The sequence below is a fragment of the Giraffa tippelskirchi genome, chromosome 12 (assembly GCF_054371585.1).
Source record: "Giraffa tippelskirchi isolate mGirTip1 chromosome 12, T2T-mGirTip1v1.2.pri, whole genome shotgun sequence".
Taxonomy (NCBI): domain Eukaryota; kingdom Metazoa; phylum Chordata; class Mammalia; order Artiodactyla; family Giraffidae; genus Giraffa; species Giraffa tippelskirchi.
The window spans coordinates 140,951,592-140,977,514 of NC_137286.1; the positions used below are offsets into that span (position 1 = coordinate 140,951,592).

General features: G+C 43.7%; 1 protein-coding gene across 1 annotated transcript in view; it reads right to left on the reverse strand.

The window, feature by feature from the left end:
* Positions 1 to 25,923, reverse strand: part of NALCN (sodium leak channel, non-selective) — a 279,073-nt gene that overhangs the window by 40,833 nt on the left and 212,317 nt on the right. The window contains exons 19-26 of the mRNA XM_081546675.1: positions 10,999 to 11,100; positions 10,521 to 10,590; positions 6,475 to 6,566; positions 6,248 to 6,370; positions 3,173 to 3,229; positions 2,849 to 2,969; positions 2,621 to 2,752; positions 1,330 to 1,497 (exon numbers count right to left, since the gene is read on the reverse strand). Coding sequence (XP_081402801.1) covers positions 1,330 to 1,497; positions 2,621 to 2,752; positions 2,849 to 2,969; positions 3,173 to 3,229; positions 6,248 to 6,370; positions 6,475 to 6,566; positions 10,521 to 10,590; positions 10,999 to 11,100 — 865 coding nt within the window. The remainder of the gene's footprint in view (positions 1 to 1,329; positions 1,498 to 2,620; positions 2,753 to 2,848; positions 2,970 to 3,172; positions 3,230 to 6,247; positions 6,371 to 6,474; positions 6,567 to 10,520; positions 10,591 to 10,998; positions 11,101 to 25,923) is intronic.

The window sequence follows — 25,923 nt, forward strand, 5'->3', positions numbered from 1 at the left end:
CACGCTGCTTTATTTTATTGAATAGAACAAAGGAAAAACATGTCCTGCACACAGAGGGTGTGAGATCACACAGTCTTGAACGGCAAATCTGGTGGTTGGCTGCCGCGCCCTCTGCTGGATGACTGTTTTGGTCTCAGCAGAAAAAAGAGGCAAACATACTGAACACACCACTCATCTGTGCTGGCTGAATCATCTAAACATATCTCTTAAAGGTACTAAAATTACACAGAGCCATTCTCTGGATCAAGACTCAAACAGACCAGTTTTCTAAATTCTATCAGGGTTGGAAGATGCATACACATTTGTTGTCAGGAAAATTCACTGTGTTATTCTGTTTTCCCTCAGTTCCAGCTGTGGGAAAAGCCACTGTGTTATGGTTGTAGCGCAAAAAACAAAACAAAACTGAATTTTAAATGCAGCTTTTGAAAAAATATTAGCATCTATTAATATGTGCCTGTAGGAACATTAAGAGCCTGTCTTTAAAATACCTTAGAATCAACTGCAACTATAGCTGTTCTCTCACTATAGGTGTGTTTCTAGCAAGCAAGATACAACACAAGCTTATGTAAATCAATTCATGTTTTCCATGCACACGCAGAACTCAACATTAATGAAAAGAATCCTGTGTTCCCTCCCCTATAAGGCAAAGATTCTTCTTTAACAGACTGTGAGCAGTCTCTTCCTCATTGTTTTATCTGTGGTTCTACTCTTAGAAGACCCTAAATCAATTAGTTGCTCAATTAAGAATTATATTTTCTCCTCAATCATATTTCTAAGTATTCATTACTGTATATTGAGGTTACTTAAAGTAAAGCACACCTGCATGTTACAGTTTTGAAGAGCTGATTTATGTTAACACTCCAAAGATCAAGGTGAAATTTTGTGCTATATGAGTTTGCAGACACAGAAAGTGAGATTATGAGCTCAGACCTGTGAACTCCGATTATCATTTGTGAAGTTGATGGTGTTGAATTTGCTTCTTAATTTCCAGAGTTAGCAACTAAAACCCAGAGTAGAATTTAGGGTCAAGAGTTAGGAGTGGAAGTGTCAACAGTACTAGCTCTTTGGATTCTCCTTCCATTGTACTTTCCAGAGAGCTTCCCTTTAATTTACTATAAATGTTGGCTGAATTAAATTCACTAATAAGCCAGAAGCATCCAGGTGTAAAGTCTTTGAATATGTGTTGTGTTTTTCTAGTACCTTTATAATCTTCTGGCAGTAAACACAATGGTAGACTTAACCTTGATGAGCAAGACTCACTTCATCCCTTCATTTGCTACAGTAAGAGCTAGACTATGCGACCAGGAGCAAAGGGTGACTGTAACATACCAGAAAAATTTCCTTAAAGCCACTGAAAAGTTCTCGAACAACCTTCCTCATCTGAGGCACCAGCTTGAATATGCGCAGTGGTCGCAGGCAGCGGAGAACGAGTAAGAGCTGAGCTCCAGACTCTGCAGGCACGTTTTGGGGCATCCAACAAAGAAATATCAAGCTCACCTGGAGGGAAAAAATAAACCTCCAGAATTTATGCAATTTATCCTCTACTATTTACATTTACTGTGAGCTAACTGGCCACAAGTTTCCTTTAGCAGAGATTTCATGTGTCATGTAGGACAAGCATTCACTGGATGTATTAAGACATGTAACTCAGCTCTATGGACTCGATCCAGACCTGTGAGCAGCCCCCAAAGAAGTCATCAGGTGTTTGTAGGAATGAAATAGGGGTCCCCACACCGTGGGTGTGGGGACACAGGTACATCTTGCTCCTTCTTTTGACATATACACCAGAGGCTCTATAGAGGTTAGCAGGGTAGAAATTCCTTTGCTCAAGGATACTAAACCTCACACTTGACTGAATACTTACTATTTTGTTAATGATCTAAACATGCTACATGCTAACAGTCATAATTTTGTTTGCTGTGTTGGAAAAGACATTGATTTCATGCCTTCTCGGACGAACAGGAAGATAGAAATTTCTTTGAGTCCTCTACTATGGTTTTCCCATTTAGTTTTTTTGGGAAAGGGCCCCACTGCACGGCATGGGGGAATCTTAGTTCCCTGACCAGGGATCGAACCCATGCCCCCTGCAGTGGAAGTGCTGAGTCTTAGGCAACTGGACTGCCAGGGAATTTCCCGCCCCACCCCCCATTTAGTTTAAACAGACAGTTGAATGGTTACCCTCTCTGGCCTGGTATTTTATTTTATTCCTGGTGTTGGAATTGGAAGAGTGGTCCAACCATACTCTATTTGTTTTCAGTGATAAGTGACTCATTGATCAATTATATGATGTAGTTTTGTTTTTTTTTTTTTTAGCATAGGTGCCATAAGAATTGTAGTGCGCAAACTAGATTTGATATCTTAGACATCATTAAAGCATGTCTTATGCATACATGAATGTAGCTGATGTATCTGAACCATATCTATGAATATTTTTAGTGCTTTTCATTTAGATTTTACATGCATGCCGTTTATTTGCCTATAATAGACTATGACTCTACTTAAGAACTCAGTTACGGCAGCTGAACCTCTGTGACTCACGTATCTTACTCTTGTCCCAAGAAATGCAGGCAATTTGACAAAATCATTCCATGTTGTATTTAGGAACTAACTGAAGACTTACAAGATATATAAATATGTCCATTACGCCACCAAAGTCCCTGATGACAGCGGTTGGGGTGAAAAATAGGCCATCTGCCATAATCTTCAGATTAAGCTCAATGCTCATGAATATCACAAACACATACTCGGCAATCTGAAATGGGCAGAAGGCAGTCTGGTCACCACGAATGCAAAAATCGCAGGTCAGCATCTCTCCGCTGAGCCGAGAGGTGAGATACGGCAGCAGTACCTGCAAAGTAGGTGTGTGCATCACTCTTCGAAATGGGGATTCGAACATCATGGAGATGCAGGAGCAGATGGTTACGATGATCATGACCCAGTCCAGGTAAGTCACCAAGCCCAGCAAGTCACTGCCGAAGACCAAACAAAAGTGAGAAATGCAAATCCTCTGAGAAAAGTTGCTAAAAGTCAGAGACGATGCTTCTGTGAGTCTAGAAATGTTGACTGGCATTTTTAAAATGAATCTATAGAAACAAAATAAATAAAATTTTAAATGTTTATGCAGTTTGTGGAACTTCAAATGTGCATAGAAAACAGAGTTTGTAATGCTTACTAAAGTTGATGGTACTTTGTATTTTTCACAGCTCCTGTGACCGGATCTGTTTTAGATCTGTAAGAGAGAACAAACACAGAAATTTTGCCAATAGCATGTGTGTTACAACTTGGCTCGTAGTATGCACAAACATCTCATCTACCTAAACTCTCTTTCAAATTCTCTACAAAGTGTCTCTTACATATATGTTAACTGTATGTGACTTTGGAAGGCAGAGAACACTAGATGGAAGAAAAATCAGCAGAGTTTCAGTGGATGGTTTGCTGTTCAGTCGCTAAGTTGTGTCCGACTCTTTGCAACCTCATGGACAGCAGCACACCAGGCTTCCCTGTCCTGCACTATCTCCCGGAGTGTGCTCAAACTCATGCCCATGGAGTTGGTGATGCCATCCAACCATCTCATCCTCTGTTGACCCTTCTCCTTTTGCCTTCAATCTTTCCCAGCATCAGGGTCTTTTGCAATGAGTCAGCTCTTCATATCAGGTGGCCAAAGTATTGGAGCTTCAGCTTCAGCATCAGTCCTTCCAATGAATATTCAGGGTTGATTTCCTTTAGGATTGATGGCTTGATCTCCTTGCTGTCCAAGGGACTCTCAAGAATTTTCTCTAGCACCACGTTTTGAAGGCCTCAAATCTTCGGTGCTCAGCATCGAAGATGCTTTATGGTCAAATCTTCTTTATGGTCCAACTCAAGTTTACGCTTTTCAGAATGCTTGATTTTAGGATTCATGACTCCATTCAACAATTTCTGACTAGGATATTACAAAATTAAATTTTGACCTCCATTTAAAAGCATTCAAAGTCTTTGCCTTAGCAGTTCAAGGATGTTCCTCATAATTATTTAATTAACCATCCATGAATTAAGTAGAACTCTTCACTCTGTATTTCACTGTGACCTTGCTGAGTAATTTATATAGAATTTCTTGGGGGTGTGGATTTATAACTTTTACTTCCAGGAAGCCCATGAGCAGTCTTTGGTGAAACTCCTCACCCTCTTTGTGTGTGTATGTTTAAGGTAGAGTAAAATCTTTCCGGGGCCACTGGAGGTGCGTTGCTGACGTAAGAGAATTAGAGCACAGGACACAAAGTGGAGAATTCCCAACTAGACGTAAACATGGAAGCAGCCAATGGGATAATTTCAGATGAAAAACCCACTTTAGGAACAGATCAAATCAACCCTACACCGTCAGTTACTTTCTACTTAGTGAAAACTCAGGGTTTTCAATCATTACTACCAAGGTGCTTTTAACTGTGAAGGTCTTGCTAGAATAGCGGGAAGAACATAGACCGGCAGTCAGAGAAGGTCATGGCATAGCTGATGGTCCTGGGCAAAGCCCTCACCCTCAGCTACATGCCCTCCTCTGTTGGGAGGGGGCACAAATGAGCCCCAGTGGCTCCTGAGGTCTCGTCCAGCTCTGAGGGCAATGGCTCCTGAGGTCTCGTCCAGCTCTGAGGGCAATGGCTCCTGAGGTCTCGTCCAGCTCTGAGGGCAATGGCTCCTGAGGTCTCGTCCAGCTCTGAGGGGCTTAGCTTCCTATTGTTGTTCAGTCACTCAGTCATGTCCAACTCTTTTGCGACTCCATGGACTGCAGCCCGCCAGGCTCCTCTGTCCATGGGATTCTTCAGGCGAGAATACTGGAGTGGGTTGCCAAGCCCTCCTTCAGGAGATCTTCCCGCCTCAAGGATTGAATGCAGATCTCCTGCACTGCAGGTGATTCTTTACCACTGAGCCACCAGGGAAGCCCTTCATTAGTTTCCTAGGGCTGCTGGGACAAAGCAGCACAGGCTGAGTGGCTTAGACAGCAGAAACTTCTCAGTTCTGGAGGTGGACACCTGGGTTGAAGGTATTGGAGGGTTGGTTCCTCCAGAGGCTGTGAGGGAGGAAGCTGCTCCAGCCTCTCTCCTTGGCCTGAAGATGGCTGTCCCCTCCCTGTGTCTTCACGTTGTTCTCCTCTAGAGCAATCTGTGTCCCAATTTCCTCATCTTATAAGGATGCCAGTCTTATTGGATGAAGGCCACCTGAATGACCTCATTTTAATCTAATTATCTCTGTAAAGTCCTTCTCTCCAAGGAAGGTCACATTCTGAGGGGCGGGGCTGAGGGCTTCAACATTTGAATTTCTTAGGACAAGGGTGACACAATTCAATCCAATATGCTACTAATAATGGCATCAAGGAAGGTCCAGCTACGAATGGAAAGCTTTCACACTTTCTCAGACTTCCCTGGTGGTCTAGTGGTTAACACTTCGCCTTCCAATGTGGGGGTGCAGGTTCCATCCCTGGTCCAGGAGTTAAGATCCCATGTCCCTTATGCTCAAAACACCAAAACAGAAAACAGAAGTAATGTAACAAGTTCAAGATCTTTAAAAAGATCTGCATTAAAAAAATTTTTTTTCACACTTTTTCCAGGATCCATAATGTCCTCTGGATGTTTACTTAAAGTTACACATGACAAGAATCTCACTTCCTCCATTGGCTGCTTGCTAAACTTGGCCTAGCTTGTCCCAAATGCACTGTCCTGTGGGCTGACCACCTTGACAGCCTCTTACACGACTTCTTCCACAAAGGGAGGTTTGGGGACCCTTGCCAGTGGGTTTTCTTCTTGTAACAGTCGGTGATGGAAGCACTAGTCAACTTGATCTCTATTTTGTCATGAATAGAATCTCTATTACTCTAGAATGAAGGAATTTTGACCACCAAGACATGACAAGTCTAAAAGAAGACATGGGCTGTGACCTTCACCATGTCATTCCGTCTCCCCTCGTTTGAGTGCTTCCAAAATAAAATATGGAGCTAACCACCCGGATACAAACATTTTGGGTGTCCGTGGAACAAGTAACAGTGGCTGTGAAGTGCTTCATAACCATGCGTTTTGTATAAATGTTAACTATGTGCAAGCATTGTTTGTTTTCCACCTGGTCAGCTGCTCAGCCCGGAGGAGCAGCATGATTAATTAGCCCACAGTTTGTTTGGTGACCCCATTAGGACGACATGATCCTTCTTCCTGAGATGACAGTCCCCACCCCTGCTGTTTGCCTGACTCGGGGCCAAACCCCTGGCTGCCATGAAGTCACTTACACGTTGAAGCGAGCCCGGACCACCACGCGGCAGAAGTTCCTGAACCTGTGCTCTCGGCCCACGATGAACAGGGGCTTGTCGAAGTAGGGGTGGTTCTCTCTCAGCTCCTCTTCCTGCACCTTCCTGCTCAGGGAAATGCACAGTTTGTGGGGGGGTGGTTAGTTAGGCTAGGGCAGGTCTGCCCTCCCCAAACAGGAGCCACGAGATACCATCCCATGCCGCTGTACCTTTTCATTTCTGCTTGCTCCTTTTTCTCCTGGATCATCTTTATCTCACTGTCTTCTCTTTGTGCATTTCTGTACCTCACCGTGTTGGAATGCTAGAAAGAAAATAAAATGGGGCACATCGACGTGGGACAGTTTTCTGAGGGTCCCTCCCAAAGATGATCATTTTTGTAAAGAAATGGAAAGGAATATCACTCTGTTGATTTTAATGGGCTTCCCTGGTGGCTCAGATGGTAAAGAATCGGCCTGCAATGCAGGAGACCTGGGGTCAATCCCTGGGTCGGGAAGATCCCTTGGAGAAGGGAATGGCTACCCACTTTGTAGATTTTAATGGCCAGAGTCATCTTAGCAGGGGTATTTTTTTTTTCCCCACAAAAGGGCATATTTTTCTAATAAGAACATTTATTGAGAACCTGTTGTTTGCCAGGCACTGTTGCAGTGCTGTAGATATGGCCAAAGTGGGGGGGGGGGAGCAGAATGACACAATCTCTGTTCTTATGGGGTTACTGTTTTTAGGGGGGAGAGATTAATAATTAAATCAAAATAAGTAAGAATATTAGCAAATGTTTAGTGCTAAAGAGAAAAACAAATATTGTATATTAACGCATATATATTGGATCTGGAAAAATGGTACAGATGAACCCATTTCCAGGGCAGGAATAGACAGGCAGACGTAGAGAAGGGATGGGTGGACACGGGGGTGGGGGTGGGATGAATTGGGAGATTGGAACTGACATATATACACCACCATGTGTAAAACAGAGAGTGGGAAGCTGCTGTATAGCACAGGGAGCTGAGCTCAGTGGTCTGTGGTGACCCAGATGGGTAGGACGGGGGGTGGGGGTGGGAAGGAGGTCCAAGAGGGGGGATCTCTGTGTTTGTGTAGCTGATTCACTTTGTTGCACAGCAGAAACTGACACGACATTGTAAAGTAACTTTACCCCAACTTAAAAAATTAAAAAGAAAAGAAACAAAGGGGGATTAAGAGCACGAGAAGGTCATAGCAGACCCTGGTAAGGAGCTGCTGCTATCTGAGCCAAAATGAGGAGGAGGCAGGGCACCGGACATCTTCCCAGATGTGCACTTTGGGGAGAGGTGGGTCTGTGCGTTCACACATGGAACAGACAGGATGCGGTGTTGGTGGAGGAGACAGAACAGGAAGAGTTGAGGCCAGCAGGACAGCAGAGGCTGGGTTATTAGGATCCAACCCTGGCTTTTACTCTGCAGAAGATGGGGAACCATTGGTCAACTAACTGGATTGACTGTATAGAAAAATGTTCCTTGGACTTAATTTCTGTATTCCTTATCATTTGGAATAAGTGACAGATAAAACTCAATGGCTTTTATTCTGGAGGAAAAGACACTGGGAGACATTTGTAGAACCCAGTGACCTTTTGCTATGAAGACGGGGCATGTGTTATCTGTCTATGTAGAAAATACAATAAAAAATCTCTGAAGAGGAAATAAGCCTCTGGAATGCAGACTACTCAAATAGGGACTTCTGTTGTGTATTTTTTTAAACACACTTCTTCAAAGGCGTGTTCTAATTTGATGCTCACGTAGACCACTGCTTTCCACTGAGTCTCACTGAAGGAAAGTGCTTTGAAGTAGTGTTGCCTCTCAACTCTCCATGTAACAGGCCTGACCTCCAAATTAAAAGGCCATGTGTTGGATCTTATTATAATTCCACATTGACAATATGGTGGATCACATCAGAGCTGGAGCTGAAAACCACGCTGTCAACAGATGTTTGCGCCAATTAGAACCCTGCACATGGGCCAGTGGCAACATCGTGTGTTCTCACCATCAACTTCCTGCATCCTCAGTGTTGCCTGGAACACGTAACCAGGAGAGCATACTCTAAGACAGCAGATGGACTGTGCTGAAAACTCTAGAAACTCTTCAGAAGTAAAAGGTAAAGTGGTTAAAAAAAAAAAAAGGCAAAAACAAAAACATCCAAAGCCTTGCTAAGCTTCTCTCGCTTTCTCAGATGCTCTCCTTGACTCTGAACATTCAAGACTCTGCCTTCTTAGCCAAGCTATCCAGACTTAATACCCATATCTGAATCAGGGCTTCACTAATGATCAGTATTTAATCAGCCCTTTCAGGCTCTCTCCTGGTAATCTCGGCATGGTCCAGCTGTTGTTGACTCTAACCCACAGGTTAGACTTCCGCCTCCTCGGGTCTCCCTGGGCTGTTACTTGGCTTGTTCCTTCACCTCCTCTGGGTCCTTGGGCTAATGCAGTGAAACCCACCTCTCTAATGTTCCCTGCCCCCAAATCTCCACCTTTGATTTCTTTATACTATTTTATTCTTCTTTGTAATACAGAGCAAATCTGTCATAGCAGTGATGATGGAAACTAGATAAAACTCATTCCCAGAAACTATTATACATTTGTTCGCTCACTGATTGTTTGTCTCTTTTACTAGGATGTAAGCTTCTGCAGGGCAGGGATTCTTTTTTTTAAATTTGTTTAATTGGAGGATGATTGCTTTATGGTGTGGTGTTGCTCTTTCCTATATAACAATGTGAATTGGCTATAAGTATACATCCCCTCCCTCTTGAACCTCCACCTCACCCACCCCATCCTACCCCTGTAGGTCATCACAGAGCAGCGAGCTGAACTCCCTGTGCTATGAAGCAACTTTCTACTAGCTGTCTCTTTTACACATGGTCCAAATAGTCAAAGCTATGATTTTTCAGTAGTCATGCGCAGATGTGAGAGTGGGACCATAAAGAAGGCTGAGTGCCAAAGAACTGATGCTTTTGAACTGTGGTGCTAGAGGAGACTCTGGAGAGTCCCTCGGACTGCAAGGAGATCCAACCAGTCCACCCTAAAGGAAATCAGTCCTGAATATTCATTGGAGGGACTGATGCTAAAACTCCAGTACTTTGGCCACATGATGTGAAGAGCCAACTCACTGGAAAAGACCTTGATGCTGGGAAAGATTGAAGGTGAAAGGAGAAGAGGGGGACAGAGGATGAGATGATTGGACAACATCACTGACTCAATGGACACGAATTTGAGCAAACTTCGGGAGATAGTGAAGGACAGGAGAGCTTGGCGTGCTGCAGTCCATGGGGTCACAAGGAGCTGGAGATGACTTAGTGATTCAACAACAACTATAGGTGTATATATGTCAATGCAACTTTCTCAATTTGTCCCACCCTCTCCTTTCCCTGCTGTGTCCACAGGTCTGTTCTCTATGTCTGCATCTCTATTCCTAGTGCAGAGATTCGTCTTGTTTCCCTGCTACTTCTTCTCCCTAGAGCAAGAACTGACACATCATAAATACTTGATAAATATTGATATTTATTGAGTCAGTTAATAAATAAATGAGTGACCTAGAAAAGCAAAGAAATTCCTGGGAAAGTCTTATGAAGTCTTTGATAGAAAAATTCACCTAGAAACAAAATTTTCTTTCCTAGTATGTTAACCCTGTAATGACAGACACTGGGTCTAGATTTTAGGATATTTAGAAATTAGCAAAATATTTAAAGTTAATGATGTGACTCATTCCCATAAAATGTTTTAAATGTCTTTAATTTCAGTCAAATGCAAATCATATTTCACTTTTGCATTAGACTATCTAAACAAAAGGACTTCTCTGGTGGCTCAGCAGCAGATAATTCACCTGCCAATGCAGGAGACACAGGTTTGATCCCTGGATCAGGAAGATCCCTCGGAGAAGGAAATGGCAACCCACTCCAGTCTTCTTGCTTGGGAAATCACATGGACAGAGGAGCCTAGTGGGCTGCAGTCCATGGGGTCTCAAAGAGTTGGACACAACTCAGGGACTAGACAACAAAACAGTCTAACAGAGATATTATGTGTTGTAGGATGTCTGGAATTTTCTGCAGTTGGTCGACACTTTTCTGTACCTGGCCATTTAATTTGCTTGCTGAGTTTCCTGATTCCTTCTACTATGAAGTCTTAAGGAGATATGACAATGTGACAGGAGGAACCAAGTGCTGGAATTGTCTAAGCAATCATTAAAGATATTTTCACAATCAAGCATCCTAAATCCAAAGAATTGTTAGAACTTACATCTTGAGTCAGAGTTTCAAGAGATTTCCCCCTGCTGATCCTTTGGCTGTTTGATCCGTGTCTTAATGACCTAAAACAATCACAACCAACTGATCAATACATCTTGAGACCAAATTTGGACTTTTAAGCAATGAATGTTATAAAAAAAAATAAGCCCTGATAGCATTATTATTATTATTATTATTTCTTTTTAGAGCAAAAGCTTTAGGTCTAACCACCTCCCTTTGAGCCCATCGAACAAAATTCATAATTTTTCCTTCTGATCTTAAAAGTGAGTGTGGTTATCATCAAGGAAAAGGTTTTTGAAATATTTTTTGATTCTTTGAATCTGATTGTGAGTTTCATGGCTGTTGTCGTCAACAAACAGAACTCAGTTCTTCACCCGGGCCTGCCTCCTGACCAAGGCTGTGCACAGGAGATGCTTCCCACAGAACTCCGGTCCTTGGTTTCTCTGCAGCCTCATCTCCCTGTTACTTACCTGCGCTCTTGGCGGATATGGTGTTGCACGCTAAGAATTGACCTTTCCTTTGCCGGCTGCCCCTCAAATGATCCGCTCAGCATGCGCTGTCGAGTGCAAGCTCTAAAGAAAAAAAAGGAGCCCCAGATAAATGCCTGATTCATACACTTGGGATGAATAATGCATAACTGCTCATTACCCTTCTTATTTTTAAGGAAACACCAGTGATAAGACAAAATACGGCACAAGACACATCATCAAAAAGGTAAATGAGCTTTAGGTTCTGTGTCAACAGCACTTTCAAAACAGAATGGTCATAACCACAAGAAAGTGCTGAAAAAGAAACAGATCCCCTCTCCCCTAGATAGGAGGGCTTCTATTGAGATTCTGTAAGCAGTAGGGCCAGCCTACCCCCAGGTACCCTGGATGTTGGTTTTCAATTTAGACAGGGAGGTTTCTAATGAAAGCCCTTAGGGAAAGACTTGTCCAACCCAGGTTCCTGGGCTGATGGAATATATGTTTTGAGGAGATTTTGCAGAATGCTAGGAAAAGAAGAAAGTGAAAAGTTTGAGGCAAAAAAAGTAATGGAAAGGACAAGTAATTAAAACTGGAATTAATACCTAGAGAAATGTCAGCTTAAAGCCTGTGGCTTACAGGTGACCACTTTCTTTGCAGTCACAAAACTCTGAAGGCTTTTAAAAACATGTTCTCTTTAAACCATAACCAGGCTCATGTTAATTTCAGATTTGCTAATGAGTGAAGACAATAGGGGGATAAGACCTGTGAGGTAATGATTCCAAGAGAAAATATTGCTTCTCCAGGAAGCTCTGTCCAACTGGAAAAGACAGGAAGTCCCTTGATAAAGTAGTAGAGTGGAAAGAAAATAATTCCAGGGTTAAGAGACCTGTGTTCCAAGGTGACACTGTCACCAATGAGTTGAGTGACCTTTGGGCTTAGGTTCATCACCCCAGAAGCGAGGAAAAAACCTTGATCTTGAAGAAAACTCATAGACTTAAAATGCAGTGATTTTGCAACAGGCAAATCTTATGACGCCACAGGTATTCAAACCAGAACCCATGGACTTCTGGCGCTGCTTTCCAGAACATGGTCTGATTTATGGTTCCTAAAGTGCATTTCCAAGAGGCTTTGAATCACATCATTATCGTCTGTCTTGGAGTTAAGATCTTCGAGAAAAAGACCCATGACTATTCAGCATACTTAAAACAGCATTTTTTATGATACCATGTGTAGTTTCAAGTACTTAAAAAACACTTTTGATGCCAGTGAAGATAATTGTGATGAATACCTATGAGAAACAGTACACATGCAACGAATGTAAATGCATTACAGGAAATAAGGCCCCCAAATCACTCTTCTTAGCTTAATAAATTACATAGACCACTTTGAGATAGAATTAAAATTTTATTGAACAGCAAAGATTTATGGCAGTGACATATAGAGACGATGCTTATTTCTGGGTTTCCCAGGTGGTACTGGTGGTAAAGAACCCACCTGCCAGTGCAGGAGACATAAGGGACTTGGGTTCAATCCCTGGGTTGGGAAGATCCCCTGGAGGAGGGCATGGCAACCCACTCCAGTATTCTTTCCTGGAGAATCCCATGGACAGAGGAACCTGGCGGGCTACAGTCCATAGGGTCGCAAAGAGTCAGACACTATTAAAACAACTTAGCACACATGTGGTTATTTCCAGGACTGGAATGGGGTCAAGAGGAAGATGCATTTGTAAGTTCAGCTGAGTGGACAAAGGTATAGGATGATTTCATATTATGTATATTACGAATTATTTTTTTGGACAAAGGCCTGAACATCATGACGGCATTCTGACAAATACCTACTTGGAGAACGGTGTTATCCTGGCATATACAGAACCCTGCCATTTGTGTGAACCGTCAAGACTTAACCTTCAACGACTTTCTTACTTAACTTTCATTTTTCATCCCAAGACTCCCCTCTAAAGCAGCTGAGACCTATAGGTCTTAAGTATACAACACATACAACTTGATTATAAAATACCCTTCTGTGTTGGGTGTCCTTGATGTTTGAAATTTGTAAAATGTAACTGGCTTTAAGATGCCCATGATTAAAAAAAACTGCTGGTACTTGCCCAGTAGCCCAGTCTGAAGATGCCTGGCCATTCTTGCTGGAGGAGAGTCAGGACCACAGCAGAGACCCCCTCCTCTGACTGAACAGGACAGGCAGGTCTCCATGGAGACAATCCCTCCCCACCAGGACACCTCCTCCTCTATCCCCTCCAACAGCATGGCAGAAGCTGTGGTGAGAAAGCGACTCCCCTTTTCCTTTCTGGCTGATGACCAGATCTCTCTTTCCTGCTGGATCTAGAGAATTCAGAAAACAATACTCAAAAGGCTGGCATTTCAGTCGTGCATGTGACACGCAGCTTTGCAGTCCATATATGAACCTTCCATTTCTCTGTGATTAGCTCATCCGGGGTGGGGGTCATGGGGCTGATTTTCAGCTCTGTCCTGCAATCAGAATATCCGTGCTTAATCAGACTAAGACGGCTACTTAAATGTAACATAGGAAACCATTTGCTTTAATATCCTTTCCCTACACTTCCTTCTATGTTATAAACAGTGTTAGCCGGAAGAATTTCAAACTAGATACTGATGGACAAAAGAGAAGAGAATACTCTGTAACTCTGGATCAGTTAAAATGTGTAACAAGGGACTTCAGAGCATCAGCCTCTGTGGCTTCCAGTTGCTGGGCGAGAGGCCCCTGCCAGTCTTTTTGCTTTCTGAGCACAGGCTGTTGACGTTCCTCCTCCTTCCCCGGGCTACAAGGTGCCCACAAGATCCAAGGAGAGTGAAATCAGGCAGATGGGGCCCTTGTGTCTTCATGATAATGGTCCCCTTTGGCATTTCAGGCCATCATCTGACAGCCTCACACCCCAGCATCCAACCCCCACTCCTAGTACCAAAATGAAGGTCAACAGCCTCCACCTCCATCCAGCAGTCAGTCCTCTTGGGGAGTCTCTTCTTGGACCAAATGTTCTGAAATCTCATTCTTGCCCTTGAGGAGGTCTAGTGTCTTTTGAACTAGAAAACTCTAGAGAGAAAGTCTAGGATTTCTTTACTGAAAACTGAGGGCCATATTTGTAGCAGATTCAGTTTAGTTCTGTTGCTCAGTCATGTCCAACTTTTTGCGACCCCAGGGACTGCAGCACGCCAGGCTTCCCTGTCCATCACCAATTCCCGGAGCTTGCTCAAACTCATGTCCAATGAGTCAGTGATGCCATCCTACCATCTCATCCTCTGTCGTCCCCTTCTCCTCCTGCCTTCAATCTTTCCCAGCATCAGGGTCTTTTCCAATGAGTCAGTTCTTCGCATCAGGTGGCCAAAGCAAATTGGGTGAAGGCAAATTTTTTTGGACTTCCCAGGTGGCGCAGTAGTAAAGAATCTGCCTGACAATGCAAGAGATGCAGGAAGATGCGGGTTCGATCCCTGGATCAGGAAGATCCCCTGGAGAAGGAACTGGCAACCCAGTCCATTATTCTCACCTGGAAAATCCTATGGGCAGAAAAAGCGTGCTTGTCTCAGCCCCAGTGGTGATTGTCTGCCTGTGGGGCCCATGGGGGCAGTTACAGTCACAACTACTGAGCCTGCATTCTAGAGTCTGGGAGCTGCAACTATTGAAGTCCGTGCCCTAGAGCCTGTGCTTCAAAACAAGAGCAGCCACTCCAGTGAGAAGCCTGCACACCACAATGAGAAGTAGCCCTGCTCGCTGCAACTAGAGAAAGCCCGTGCAGCAAGAAGACCCAGCACAGCCGAAAATAAGCAAATAAAAAGTCTATAAAAGAAGAAAATATATGGGAAAAATCTTATGCTGAGTTGGCCAAAAACTTCATTTGAATTGTTCCACAAAACGGAATGAACTTTTTGGCCAATCCAATACAAGGCGACTAGATGCCCAAACTGGGTTCCCTATGTATGACGCAAGAAACTCAGATAGAAGAATATGGATTTGGGGGAGAAGGGGCTGCTGGGAGTAAGGGCGTGAGGAAGGATGCCCTGAGGACACCTGGGCCTTGAAGCAGGTGCAGCAAAGATGCAGCATTAGGATGTTTCTGCATAAATACAACAGCTTCACGCATAAGCTGATGGCACTGTCTTTGATACACGTAAAATACTTTGTTATTCAAGAAAACAATAAGCTTGGTAGAAAAGTCACTGCTATCCGGCACAATCAGGTGCTACTGAGAGGTTACCGAGTTTCTAATGCAATGGGCCAAGGTTCACCCAAAAGTATGGTAAAATCTTGCTTTACTATCTTTAAAAAGAAATACAATTTTATTATGTGCAAGCACGGACTATCACCCAAACTATGAACTACCAAATTGAATTTCGACATGAGTGTCATATAATTACAAACTCTGATGTAAACGGGTTTTGATAAGTAACATCAAGTGAGAAATAAATATCTCACCGAGGTGAAAGTATGAAAGGATGATGTTTGATGTTCCATGTTCCTGTAGCCATGTTATTAACCACACTTGTTTAATGCCTACGGCATTCGGTCACCATTAGTTACTTCCCTTACTAAGTAAGTAAGTGTTAGTCACTCAGTCATGCCTGACTCTTTGTGACCCCATGGACTACAGCCCACCAGGCTCCTCTGTCCATGAGATTTTCCAGGCAAGAATACTGGAGTGGGTTGCCATTTCCTTCTTCAGGGGATCTTCCCAACCCAGGGATTGAACCCGGTTCTCCTGCACTGCAGGGAGATTCTTTACTGACTGAGCTACAAGGGAAGCCCACTTCCCTTACTAGACTGTGCGTTTTTCGCAGCCCATTTTAGCACTCAAACTCATATTCCTAGAAGCGAAGTTCCTGGCATGTAAAGGGACTGATGGAAGATAGGGAGAGGTGGGGGTGTACAGAGTGTAGAGATGAGTGTGTGTACACACACATGTGTGTAGCGAGGGAGGCAGGACGTAGAACTTTCTAGTCTCAGGTTCAGAGTAGCAAACCTGGAGAGGTCTGTAGGTTCCCACCCAGCAACACAGAGGGGCTTCAACGTTCTGCCTTTGCCTGGAGACTCAACGGAGAAGATGATTTGCAAAAACACACGGTTTAGAATCGAGCACTTCTGACCTCAGCTTTTACCAGCTATGGGATCTCAGGCAAGGGATGTGTCTTCCCTGAGCCTCCGTGCCATATGTGTAAAATGTGGGGACGAGAATACTGACTTCATAGGGAGCGGGAAGGACCAAGCAGGGTTATGAATGTGCAAGTGCTTTGGGAACACTGATGGCTCAATTTAAATTTCAGTTTCTATTACCAACCCTTCTGTCTTGTCCCATGTCATGGTTGATGCTGAAACATTCAATAGAGGGAGGAGGCGGAGGACAGTAAGTCTGATGGACATCCGTGTTGGACAGTAAGTCTTTTCTGTTCTGACTGTGAATGGTGATGTACTCTCTGGACCAGAATTGCAGCTTCTTAACTGGTCTCCACAAATGTATTATTATCCCAGGCAAAGTAGTGACCATCTGTGGTGTGACGATGGTCCCCACCTCCTGGTGATACGGAGCAGAACCCTGTGGCCCTCCCGCTGCCCCCGTCCTCCGCCTGTCTGCTGTCTGCAGAAAAACTTTAGCCAAGGAAGAAGCTTAATCAGAGAAGTGAGAACATGCAGAAACAAAGGAAAACAGTCCAAGGAGACCAAATAAGAATAGTTTAGTCATTAAGCATAGTCAAGGACCTTTAGTTCCTTCTCAATGGCTGTAGATAATATTCTGAGCCATATCCTGTGAGTTGTCTTATAGATGCCGAAACCCCCCCACCCCAGGTGGAGAAGTGAAGGACACGATGATCAGACTGTAGCCATGATGTGAGTGTGTGTGTTCTCAGTTGCTAAGTCGTGTCCAAAAGCCACCACAATTCTGAGAACCGGCCTCAAGAAGTGCACACAAACCGACCCTAGAACTGAAGATTAACTACTTAAAACAATCAACATGATGCTGCTCAGACCACCGATGACCAACTTCAAGATGCCCGTCAGGGCTCACTGTGCTGTTGCTGGATAGAGCCCCCTCCCTCTGTCTACAGAAGCTCGTGCCCCTTGACTGTTGGGGTTGGGGAGGAGTCAGCCTTTGGACAGGAATCCACACCCACCCCCCTACCCAGATGCTGGCATCCAAAATAAAACAAACTTTCCTTTCCACCAACCTGCCCTTTATATTCGGAGAAGGCAATGGCACCCCACTCCAGTACTCTTGCCTGGAAAATCCCATGGATGGAGGAGCCTGTTGGGCTGCAGTCCATGGGGTCGCTAAGAGTCGGACACGACTGAGTGACTTCACTTTCCCTTTTCACTTTCATGCATCGGAGAAGGAAATGGCAACTCACTCCAATGTTCTTGCCTGGAGAATCCCAGGGACGGAGGAGCCTGATGGGCTGCCGTCTATGGGGTCGCGCAGTGTTGGACACGACTGAAGCGACTTAGCAGCAGCAGCAGCAGCCTCTATATTACCTTCCCAGGTGGCTCAGTGATAAAGAACCCGTATGCCAATTCAAGAGACTCAGGAGACACAGGTTTGATCCCTGGGTTGGGAAAATTCCCTGGAGAAGAAAATGGCAACCCACTCCAGTATTCTTGCCTGGGAAAGTCCATGGACAGAAGAGCCTGGTTGTCTACAGTTCATGGGGTTGCAAAGTAAGACATGACTGAGCACACGCACGCCCTCTTTATTGGCTTTTGAGTGGCGAGCAACCAGACTGCACTGTCGGTTACACTGGTTTCCCTGCCTTTGTGTAGCCCCTTGAGTGCAGGCAGGACTTAAGAGACTTGCTTTTAACAAATAGAAGGCAGAGGGGATGGAAGAGGTCACCAGACACTGTGGTTCCACCTTCTGCAATCTCTCACTTGCTAGAGGAAGAAGGCTGCATGCTGGGAGCTGCTCTAAAGAGACCCCCCTTCCTTAGAGATGGGGGGCTCCCACCAACAGCCCAGGAGGCACACAAGCTTCTTAACAACCATGCAAGCAAGCTAGGAAGAGGATTCTTCCCATTCCCCTCAAAACGCCTGCAGCTTTGTGAGAGACCCAGAGCCAGAAACCTCGCAAAGCCATGCCTACCTTTTTAATTTATTTTTAATTGAAGCATGCTTGCTTTACAGTACTGTATTGGTTTCAAGAGGAAGGAGACATACGTATACCCGTGGCTGATTCATGCTGATACATGGCAGAAAGCAACACATGCCCAGCTTCTTGACCAAAGTTGGGAGGTTATCCATGTATTGTTTAAATCACTAAGTTGTGGAGTAATTTGCAACACAGCAATAGGTAATGAATACCATTATCATCACTGCCTTAAAATCTTCAACATCCTATTGCTCTTCAGAGAAAGATGGAGACCCAAAGCTCAGCTTGACTTTCAAAGTCCTGTAGGGTCTGCCTCTGACAGCCCCTCCGGGTCCCATCTTTCACCAGTGGGGACCCCGCTCCCCACATTGCTCTCTGTGGTCCTGCGGATCCTCACACATGCCGGGCTCCAAAGAGCTCCAAGACACCCCAGCTGGTCACCGGTTACTCCACCTTGTACACAGTAGGCGCTCAACAAACATTTGTTAAATGAACGAACCCTGACATCTGCGAAGATCAAATATTTTCATTTCTTTTTTGATCCTTTTATGCTCATGAAGCATGGAAATAATCACAAACAAAACAGCATGTGTTTGAACTGTGCTTTTGAAAGGGGATATTAAATAATCTTAATTTGATCTCAATCTTAATTTGATCTCAAGTTAGAATACTACTAACATTTTATTTATTTTTTTATTAATTTACTTTTACTTTTTTTTTTATTCATTGGGCTTCCTTGGTAGCTCAGACGGTAAGGCGTCTGCCTGCATTGCAGGAGACCTGGGTTCGATCCCTGGATTGGAAAGATCCCCTGGAGAAGGAAATGGCAACCCACTCCAGTACTCTTGCCTGGAAAATCCCATGGACAGAAGAGTCTCATAGGCTACAGCCCATGGGGTCGCAAAGAGTCGGACACAACTGAGTGACTTCACTTTCACTAGAATACTAAACCACGCAAGAAACACACTGTGGGTCTATAATAGAGGAGACCCTGAGACAGGAATGAAAAATCAGACAGTGTTCCTTGCAGGTAGAAAGCTTATAAATCTTTATCTATATTCTACGAGAAAGTTATTAAGAGAAACTTGCAAACCATCACTGGGAACAAGGTCACCGTATATCGTGTCTTGCAGGAATCTACAGCCAAGCCAAAATAGTAAATGAGGGAGGAATTTGAGACTGTTACTCTTTTACCAACAAGAAATAAGATGCATCCATTGTTAAAGTTACTCAGGAAAAAACCTAGTCCCGAAGGAAAAGTGCTCGAAGATTCATTTCAATTCGATTTTGCCGCTTTACATGTTTCATAAGGATTTAGATGCCTTCTGGTCTCAGGGAAGGAAGACAATGTTCAGGTGTTGACGACACACACGGTGACCTCCAGGGATGGTCTGGCTCATCCGGGCAAGGAGAGGGGAGGCCCTAAGAGTTGTGACATGAAGGTCTTCAATATCTTTCCTTTATCCCTTCATAATGGCAAGTACTTGAAGCCTGCGTTCTTAGAAACTCCATTTTGTGAGCTTAAAATTTAAAAAACAAACAAACAAACAAAAAAAAACCTTGGTCAGCTTGCCTGGCTTCTGGAACTGGAAGGCACATGGCTTCAAGGGTCTGGTGAAAAATAATGAAGCCTTTTGTCTTGTCTGAGTGAGGAAATTCTCCATTATGCAGGCATATGTAATCCCTTTATCCCTGCTCCCTGGAGGAGAAGGACAGTGGGGCATGTCCCTTCTCCCAGCTGGGGTTAACGTTCCGCCCTCTCTACCTTTGAAAGTAAAACAAGACTAGGACCCCTGATGATGACTCAAACGTGGGAATATTCTTCAGCAAACACACACTCCCAGTTGCAAAAATATTACCCCTGGTTTCTTGCCAAGCCTTTGAAAAAAAAACATATGAAAGATTGACTTTTCCCCCCCTTCTCTGCCTTGCCTTTGTGCTGTGGAATTTCAATTACCCCTTACATGACAGCCATATATTTATATAAAATCTTTTATGGAGGTCGAGGGGAGAGAATTGTGTCTTAAGAAATTGTCTCTATTTTTCTTGACATGTCTCCATCTAAAATATTTTAAGACTGGCCCAAAGATGATGTTTCTAAGAGAGATCTTGGGGCTTTATTAGCCTTTAAACACCATGAGTTGTTTATAGGAACAGTAGCAGGGGGTCCTTGGTTTCTTTCTTCGCTGTCTCTACATCTTCTTTCTTAATGTTCCTGAACACGGGATGGGAAAAGTCTGTATGTTCTATAATGAAAGACAGAGGCCTGTGAGTCTTCAAATTATTTTCATCCATTATAGAGAAGTTAGATTACATGGTATTAAGTGTCCGGTATTAAACATCATTACCATCTAAAGGCATGGCAATGTGACTTCACAGAACATTGAATCTGAGGCTTCACTCTGTAAAGTATTATCAGATGTGGTTAACGTGAGATAGTCACATCAAGAGACTTACTGGAAAAGACCTCAATGCTGGGAAAGATTGCGGACAGGAGGAGAAGGGGGCGGCAGAGGATAAGATGGTTGGATGGCATCACTGACTCAATGGAGATGAGTTTGAACAAACTCTGGCAAAGAGTGAAGGACAAGGAGGCCTGGCATGCTGCAGTCCATGGGGTCACAAACAGGTGGACACGACTGAGGGACTGAACAACAGCAATGACATCAAGAGAGAATAGAGAGATAGTCCTTCAGGGTAATGATGTAAAACCATGGCTGCAGAACTTGGAAAGAGAACAGGTGAGTGCTCCCTGGGGAGGACTCTCACCTGCCTCCACAATGCTAAAGCTAACAGTGAGTTTCTCTCTCCTGGCTTCCTGCAATGAGAGAAGAGCTGTGTGTATAGGTTTATAGTTTATATCATACTGAATATCCAGCTCCTTCATGAGTCAGCCCAGTCCTGAGAACAGCTCTTCAATAGCCACAGAGAATTAGTCCCTCCTGGCCTTGCATTTTTCAAGAAAATGTTTTCATATGTAGACATGTAAATACACCGACAGTTCAGTTCAGTCACTCAGTCGTGTCCGACTCTTTGTGACCCTATGAACCGGAGCACACCAGGCCTCCCTGTCCATCACCAACTCCCTGAGTCCACCCAAACCCATGTCCATTGAGTCAGTGATGCCATCCAGCCATCTCATCCTCTGTCGTCCCCTTTTCCTCTTGCCTTCAATCTTTCCCAGCATCAGGGTCTTTTCAAATAAGTCAGCTCTTCGCATCAGATGGCCAAAGTCTTGGAGTTTTAGCTTCAACATCAGTCCTTCCAATGAACACCTAGGACTGATCTCCTTTAGGATGGACTGGTTGGATCTCCTTGCAGTCCAAGGGACTCTCAAGAGTCTCCTCCAAAACCACAGTTCAAAAGCATCAATTCTTTGGTGCTCAGCTTTCTTTATAGTCCAACTCTCACATCCATACATGATTACTGGAAAAACCATAGCCTTGACTAGACGGACCTTTGTTGACAAAGTAATGTCTCTGCTTTTTAATATGCTGTCTAGGCTGGTCATAACTTTCCTTCCAAGGAGTAAGCATCCTTTAATTTCATGGCTGCAGTCACCACCTATAGTGATTTTGGAGCCCCCCAAAATAAAGTCAGCCACTGTTTCCACTGTTTCCCTGTCTATCTGTCATGAAGTGATGGGACCGGATGCCATGATCTTAGTTTTCTGAATGTTGAGCTTTAAGCCAACTTTTTCACTCTCCTCTTTCACTTTCATCAAGAGGCTCTTTAGTTCTTCTTCACTTTCTGCCATAAGGGTGGTGTCATCTGCATAGCTGAGGTAACTGATATTTCTCCCGGCAATCTTGATTCCAGCTTGTGCTTCATCCAGCCCAGCGTTTCTCATGATGTACTCTGCATATAAGTTAAATACACTGACAACCAGAACCTTATTGTTTCAGATTGAAAAACGAAAGCAGCCTTAAATCTTATCTCACACAGGTACCATGCGTGAGAAGGAAAATGACCTCGTGGGAAATCCGTGCCTTTAGTGCATCTATCGAAATTCAGCAAATAAAATATCTGAAACCCCGTACCATTCACTCTGTGGTGAACCCTGCTGAGGACTCAGAAAAATGTCAACTGCTATGCAAAGGCTGAGCTTTTTAATAACAAAAATGAATCTGCCTAATGTTGCATAAACCATTCAAACTGAGTTTTTTAGAGATATGCATCTTCCTCTATTATTTACTACTTTACCCATCAATGATAAAACAGCAACAGAAAAACCTAGTCAAAATATCTTCCCACATCTATTAGGTAAAATTTAATAGTAGCTCTCCTAATCCATAATATTATTACAATCACTCTGGGGGTTTATCTAAAAGTAATCTACAAATCATATGCTATGTCAATGAAATATATTTTCATTACCACAAATCAGGTACTACCTAGAAAAATATCTTTAGAACACAATATTTTACTATGTAAGGTGATGGATGTTAACTAGACTTCTCTGTGGTGGTCATTTCATAATATATGCAAACCTCCTAGAATCAATATGCTGTACACCTGAAACTAATATATATGCTAATTATATCTCAATAAAACATTTTTCAAAGTTCAAGGAAAGGAAGTTTAGTTGTTAAAAGCAAACAAAAAAGAATATATTATTTTGTTTCAATTAAGTTATATTTTGCCTCCTTGAAATTTTCACTATTTTATGTTTTATTCAAATGCATGCACCCACAGATCCTTTTTTTAAAATAGACTTTTTTTTGGCCATACCATATGGTATGCAGAACTTCCCCTACCAGGGATTGAACCCATGCCCCTTCAGTGGAAGTGTGGAGTCTTCCCTGGACCACCAGGGAAGTCTCCCACATATCTTATTGCCTTAGTTTATTGTTCTCTGAATACAGCTAATTTCCACCTATTTACTTAGTCTCTTTATCTCCAAATGGTCTTTCAACCAGTCTACAAGTTTTTTCATAAGGAAAGCCAATGGTTAGGCAGACTTAACAAAATCACAGATAAATATTTACAATAGTATTTAATATTTACATGAAATATTTGATTACTGTGTAATGGCAATACTAATAGAGTCCTACGAAAAATCTATGTATTTCTAAACATAGTCAATATATTAATACATCTATTTAATAAATCAGGTAGTAATAATTTAACTTAATTAATAAAGGGTGCACTAATGCCCAATACCCTCTTTCCTTAAAACTTCAGGTTATTCTTGCTAATGATGGTTATAAAAATTTGCTGCGGGGTTGGCAGGCTGACCAGTCTCAGCCTGCTTCCTCTCGTCTGCAGGGTCTTCCTGGTGCACCACACCCCCACCAGGGGCTGAAGCATGTCTCACTGAGCTCCGGCAAGCCTGGCCCCAGGTTCTGGGATGCTCACGGTCCTCGCATCCTCTCAGGGATGCTGTGCATGCCCTGTGAGCCATGCCCAGGGCACAGGGCTGCATAGAACTCCCGTGACCTTACCCAGAAGTTGCCGAATTCCTGGGTTAACAGATGAAACAATAATTTGAAAAGGAGAACGTGTTCCATGGGAGAAAGCCGAAGGGATAAGAAATCGTGCTCTGCATTGTGAAGTGCTCTTAGACGCCCCGAGAATCTGCTCAGGGAACTGGCAGCTCCAGTCTAGACAAGACAGGACAGAGTAAGGATGAAGAGGCTCTTTGCCCTCTCCTCAAATTCCCCTGCTCTCACAGCTAGCCAAGTGCGCAGGGACAGGGGCCCTTTAGAGCGGATCTTTGGGATTTAATTTGATTTTCTTCCTCTAGAAAATTCCGTCATCTCCTCCATCGGTTCAATATCAGGTTTGTCACCCCTTCCAGGGAAATAAGACATAGATGCCCATGTCCTAGGGAAGAGTCCAGATGTCAGTTCATCTCCCTGGGGGAGAGAGAGCTGGGAGAACAAGACCCTCAGAGATGCCAGCGGATCAAGAGAAATATCTCACCGAGCCCACGGCCCAGGAAGGACCCACCCCAGCTAAGCCCTCAACCACCCTGAGGTTATGGAGGGCCAACGCTGTGTGCACACGGAAGGTTCCAGGCAAGAATTACAACCCCTGCAGAAGACGATGCCATGCGTGTCCCAGCCCCTGTGGTCCCTGGTCTGCCTGTGGTGCCCATGACGGCAGTCACACCTTCTGTTCCTCTGCTCCCTTGCCCTGGGCACCAGCCCCTCTGAACCAATGATCTTGATTAAATCCTGCTCACCGTTACTGTTCCAGTTGCCAAGCCCATCAGGCTCCACTTTACCAACACCTGCGGGCACCCCCAAACCTCTCTGCGGGATGCTGGTCTCCACCTGTTTGACTAGGCTTCCTGCCAATGCCTCTGTAGGTTTCCCACTTCTGAGATAGGACTGTTTTATTTCCTGGCCCATCCAAGCAGAATGGAAACTTTCACGGCCTCCCTTTGGGCATTACAAAGATCACAGTTCTCCATGTCCAGGAGTTCCCATCAGCTACTGGGGATGCTAACCTGGGCTGAGAAATCTGTTGTTAGTTCACAACTATATCCAACAATAAGCATCCAGCAAATGAATTAAACAAATGATCTGATGATACTCTGAAGAAGTTAGCCTGTCCAGCAAAGCTTGGTGGTGGTAGTGGTTTAGTCACTAAGTCATGTACGACTCTTGTGACCCCATGGACTGTAGCCTGCCAGGCTCCTCTGTCCCTAGGATTTCCCAGGCAAGAATACGGGAGTAGGTTGCCATTCCCTTCTCCAGGGGATCTTCCTGACCCAGGGATCGAACCCAGATCTCCTGCATGGCAGGTGGATTCTCTACCAACTGAGCCACTGGGGAAGTTTCTCAGCTGAGCTGCAGCAGCACACCGCTTCGAGCTGGGTAAGCAAGAATTGGGATCAACCTGGAAAAAGAGTACACTGCTGTGTCAAAAGCATTTCATGCTCCTCAGATCTGGTCTCTACTGGACAACAGTGGACATTCTGCAGCAAGCCTTGGAGGATCAGCTTTGAAAGGTAACTGTTAGGTGCTTGTCCCTTAGGGGCAACCGTGGGTCTCCCCTAACTTGTTGCCAATAATGGACAATCACCTATAGATAGCAATTTGTTTAACCCTCTCCTATAAGTCAGGGGCTATAAATTTACAGACCTCATTTAAGAGATGAGAAAACAGAAGTGCAGAGACATAAGCAACTTGCCCAATGTCAGACATCCATGCAGTCACGGAGCCGGGATTCTTAGTTTGGCTACAGAGCTGCTGAGTAAGTACTTGATACACATGCTCAGGTAATCCTATGAGGTCAAAATGCAGAGGGTGTAGGTTCGATCCCCAGTCAGGGAACTTAGATCCCATATGCTGTGTGGCATGGCCAAAAGATTGAAAAAAAATGTATATATACATATATTTACATATATATATAAAGAGAGAGAGAGAAAGAGAGAAACTACTCAGTTTTGGTATATTGTTTTGTTATATTAAAATGTCCACTACTTAGGAACAATTTAGAGAATAAACTTTGATAAAAATGATGAGAAAAACTGACCCAGTAAGTCATTAAATATATTTAGTTTTTAAACAGTAAGTAGCATTCAACTATATTTTAAATGTATTAATTCAGTGTATGGAAAAGAAAATTATGTCATAGATCCAAATATTGTATTACAAATATCATATCAGACTGAGCAGTCAGAGAGGTTATAAAGATTCTGTCTCGAGCTAAAGAGATACTGATGGTGAACTGCAAAAGGATGGAACTTTCTAAAATAATGGATAATTATAATGGATAATAATGAATAATTATTTTATTCTGACATTTCTCGATGCATTCAGCCTCACAGGAATGATAATGTGTTTCTGCTCAATTTCAGGGCTCGAATTAGA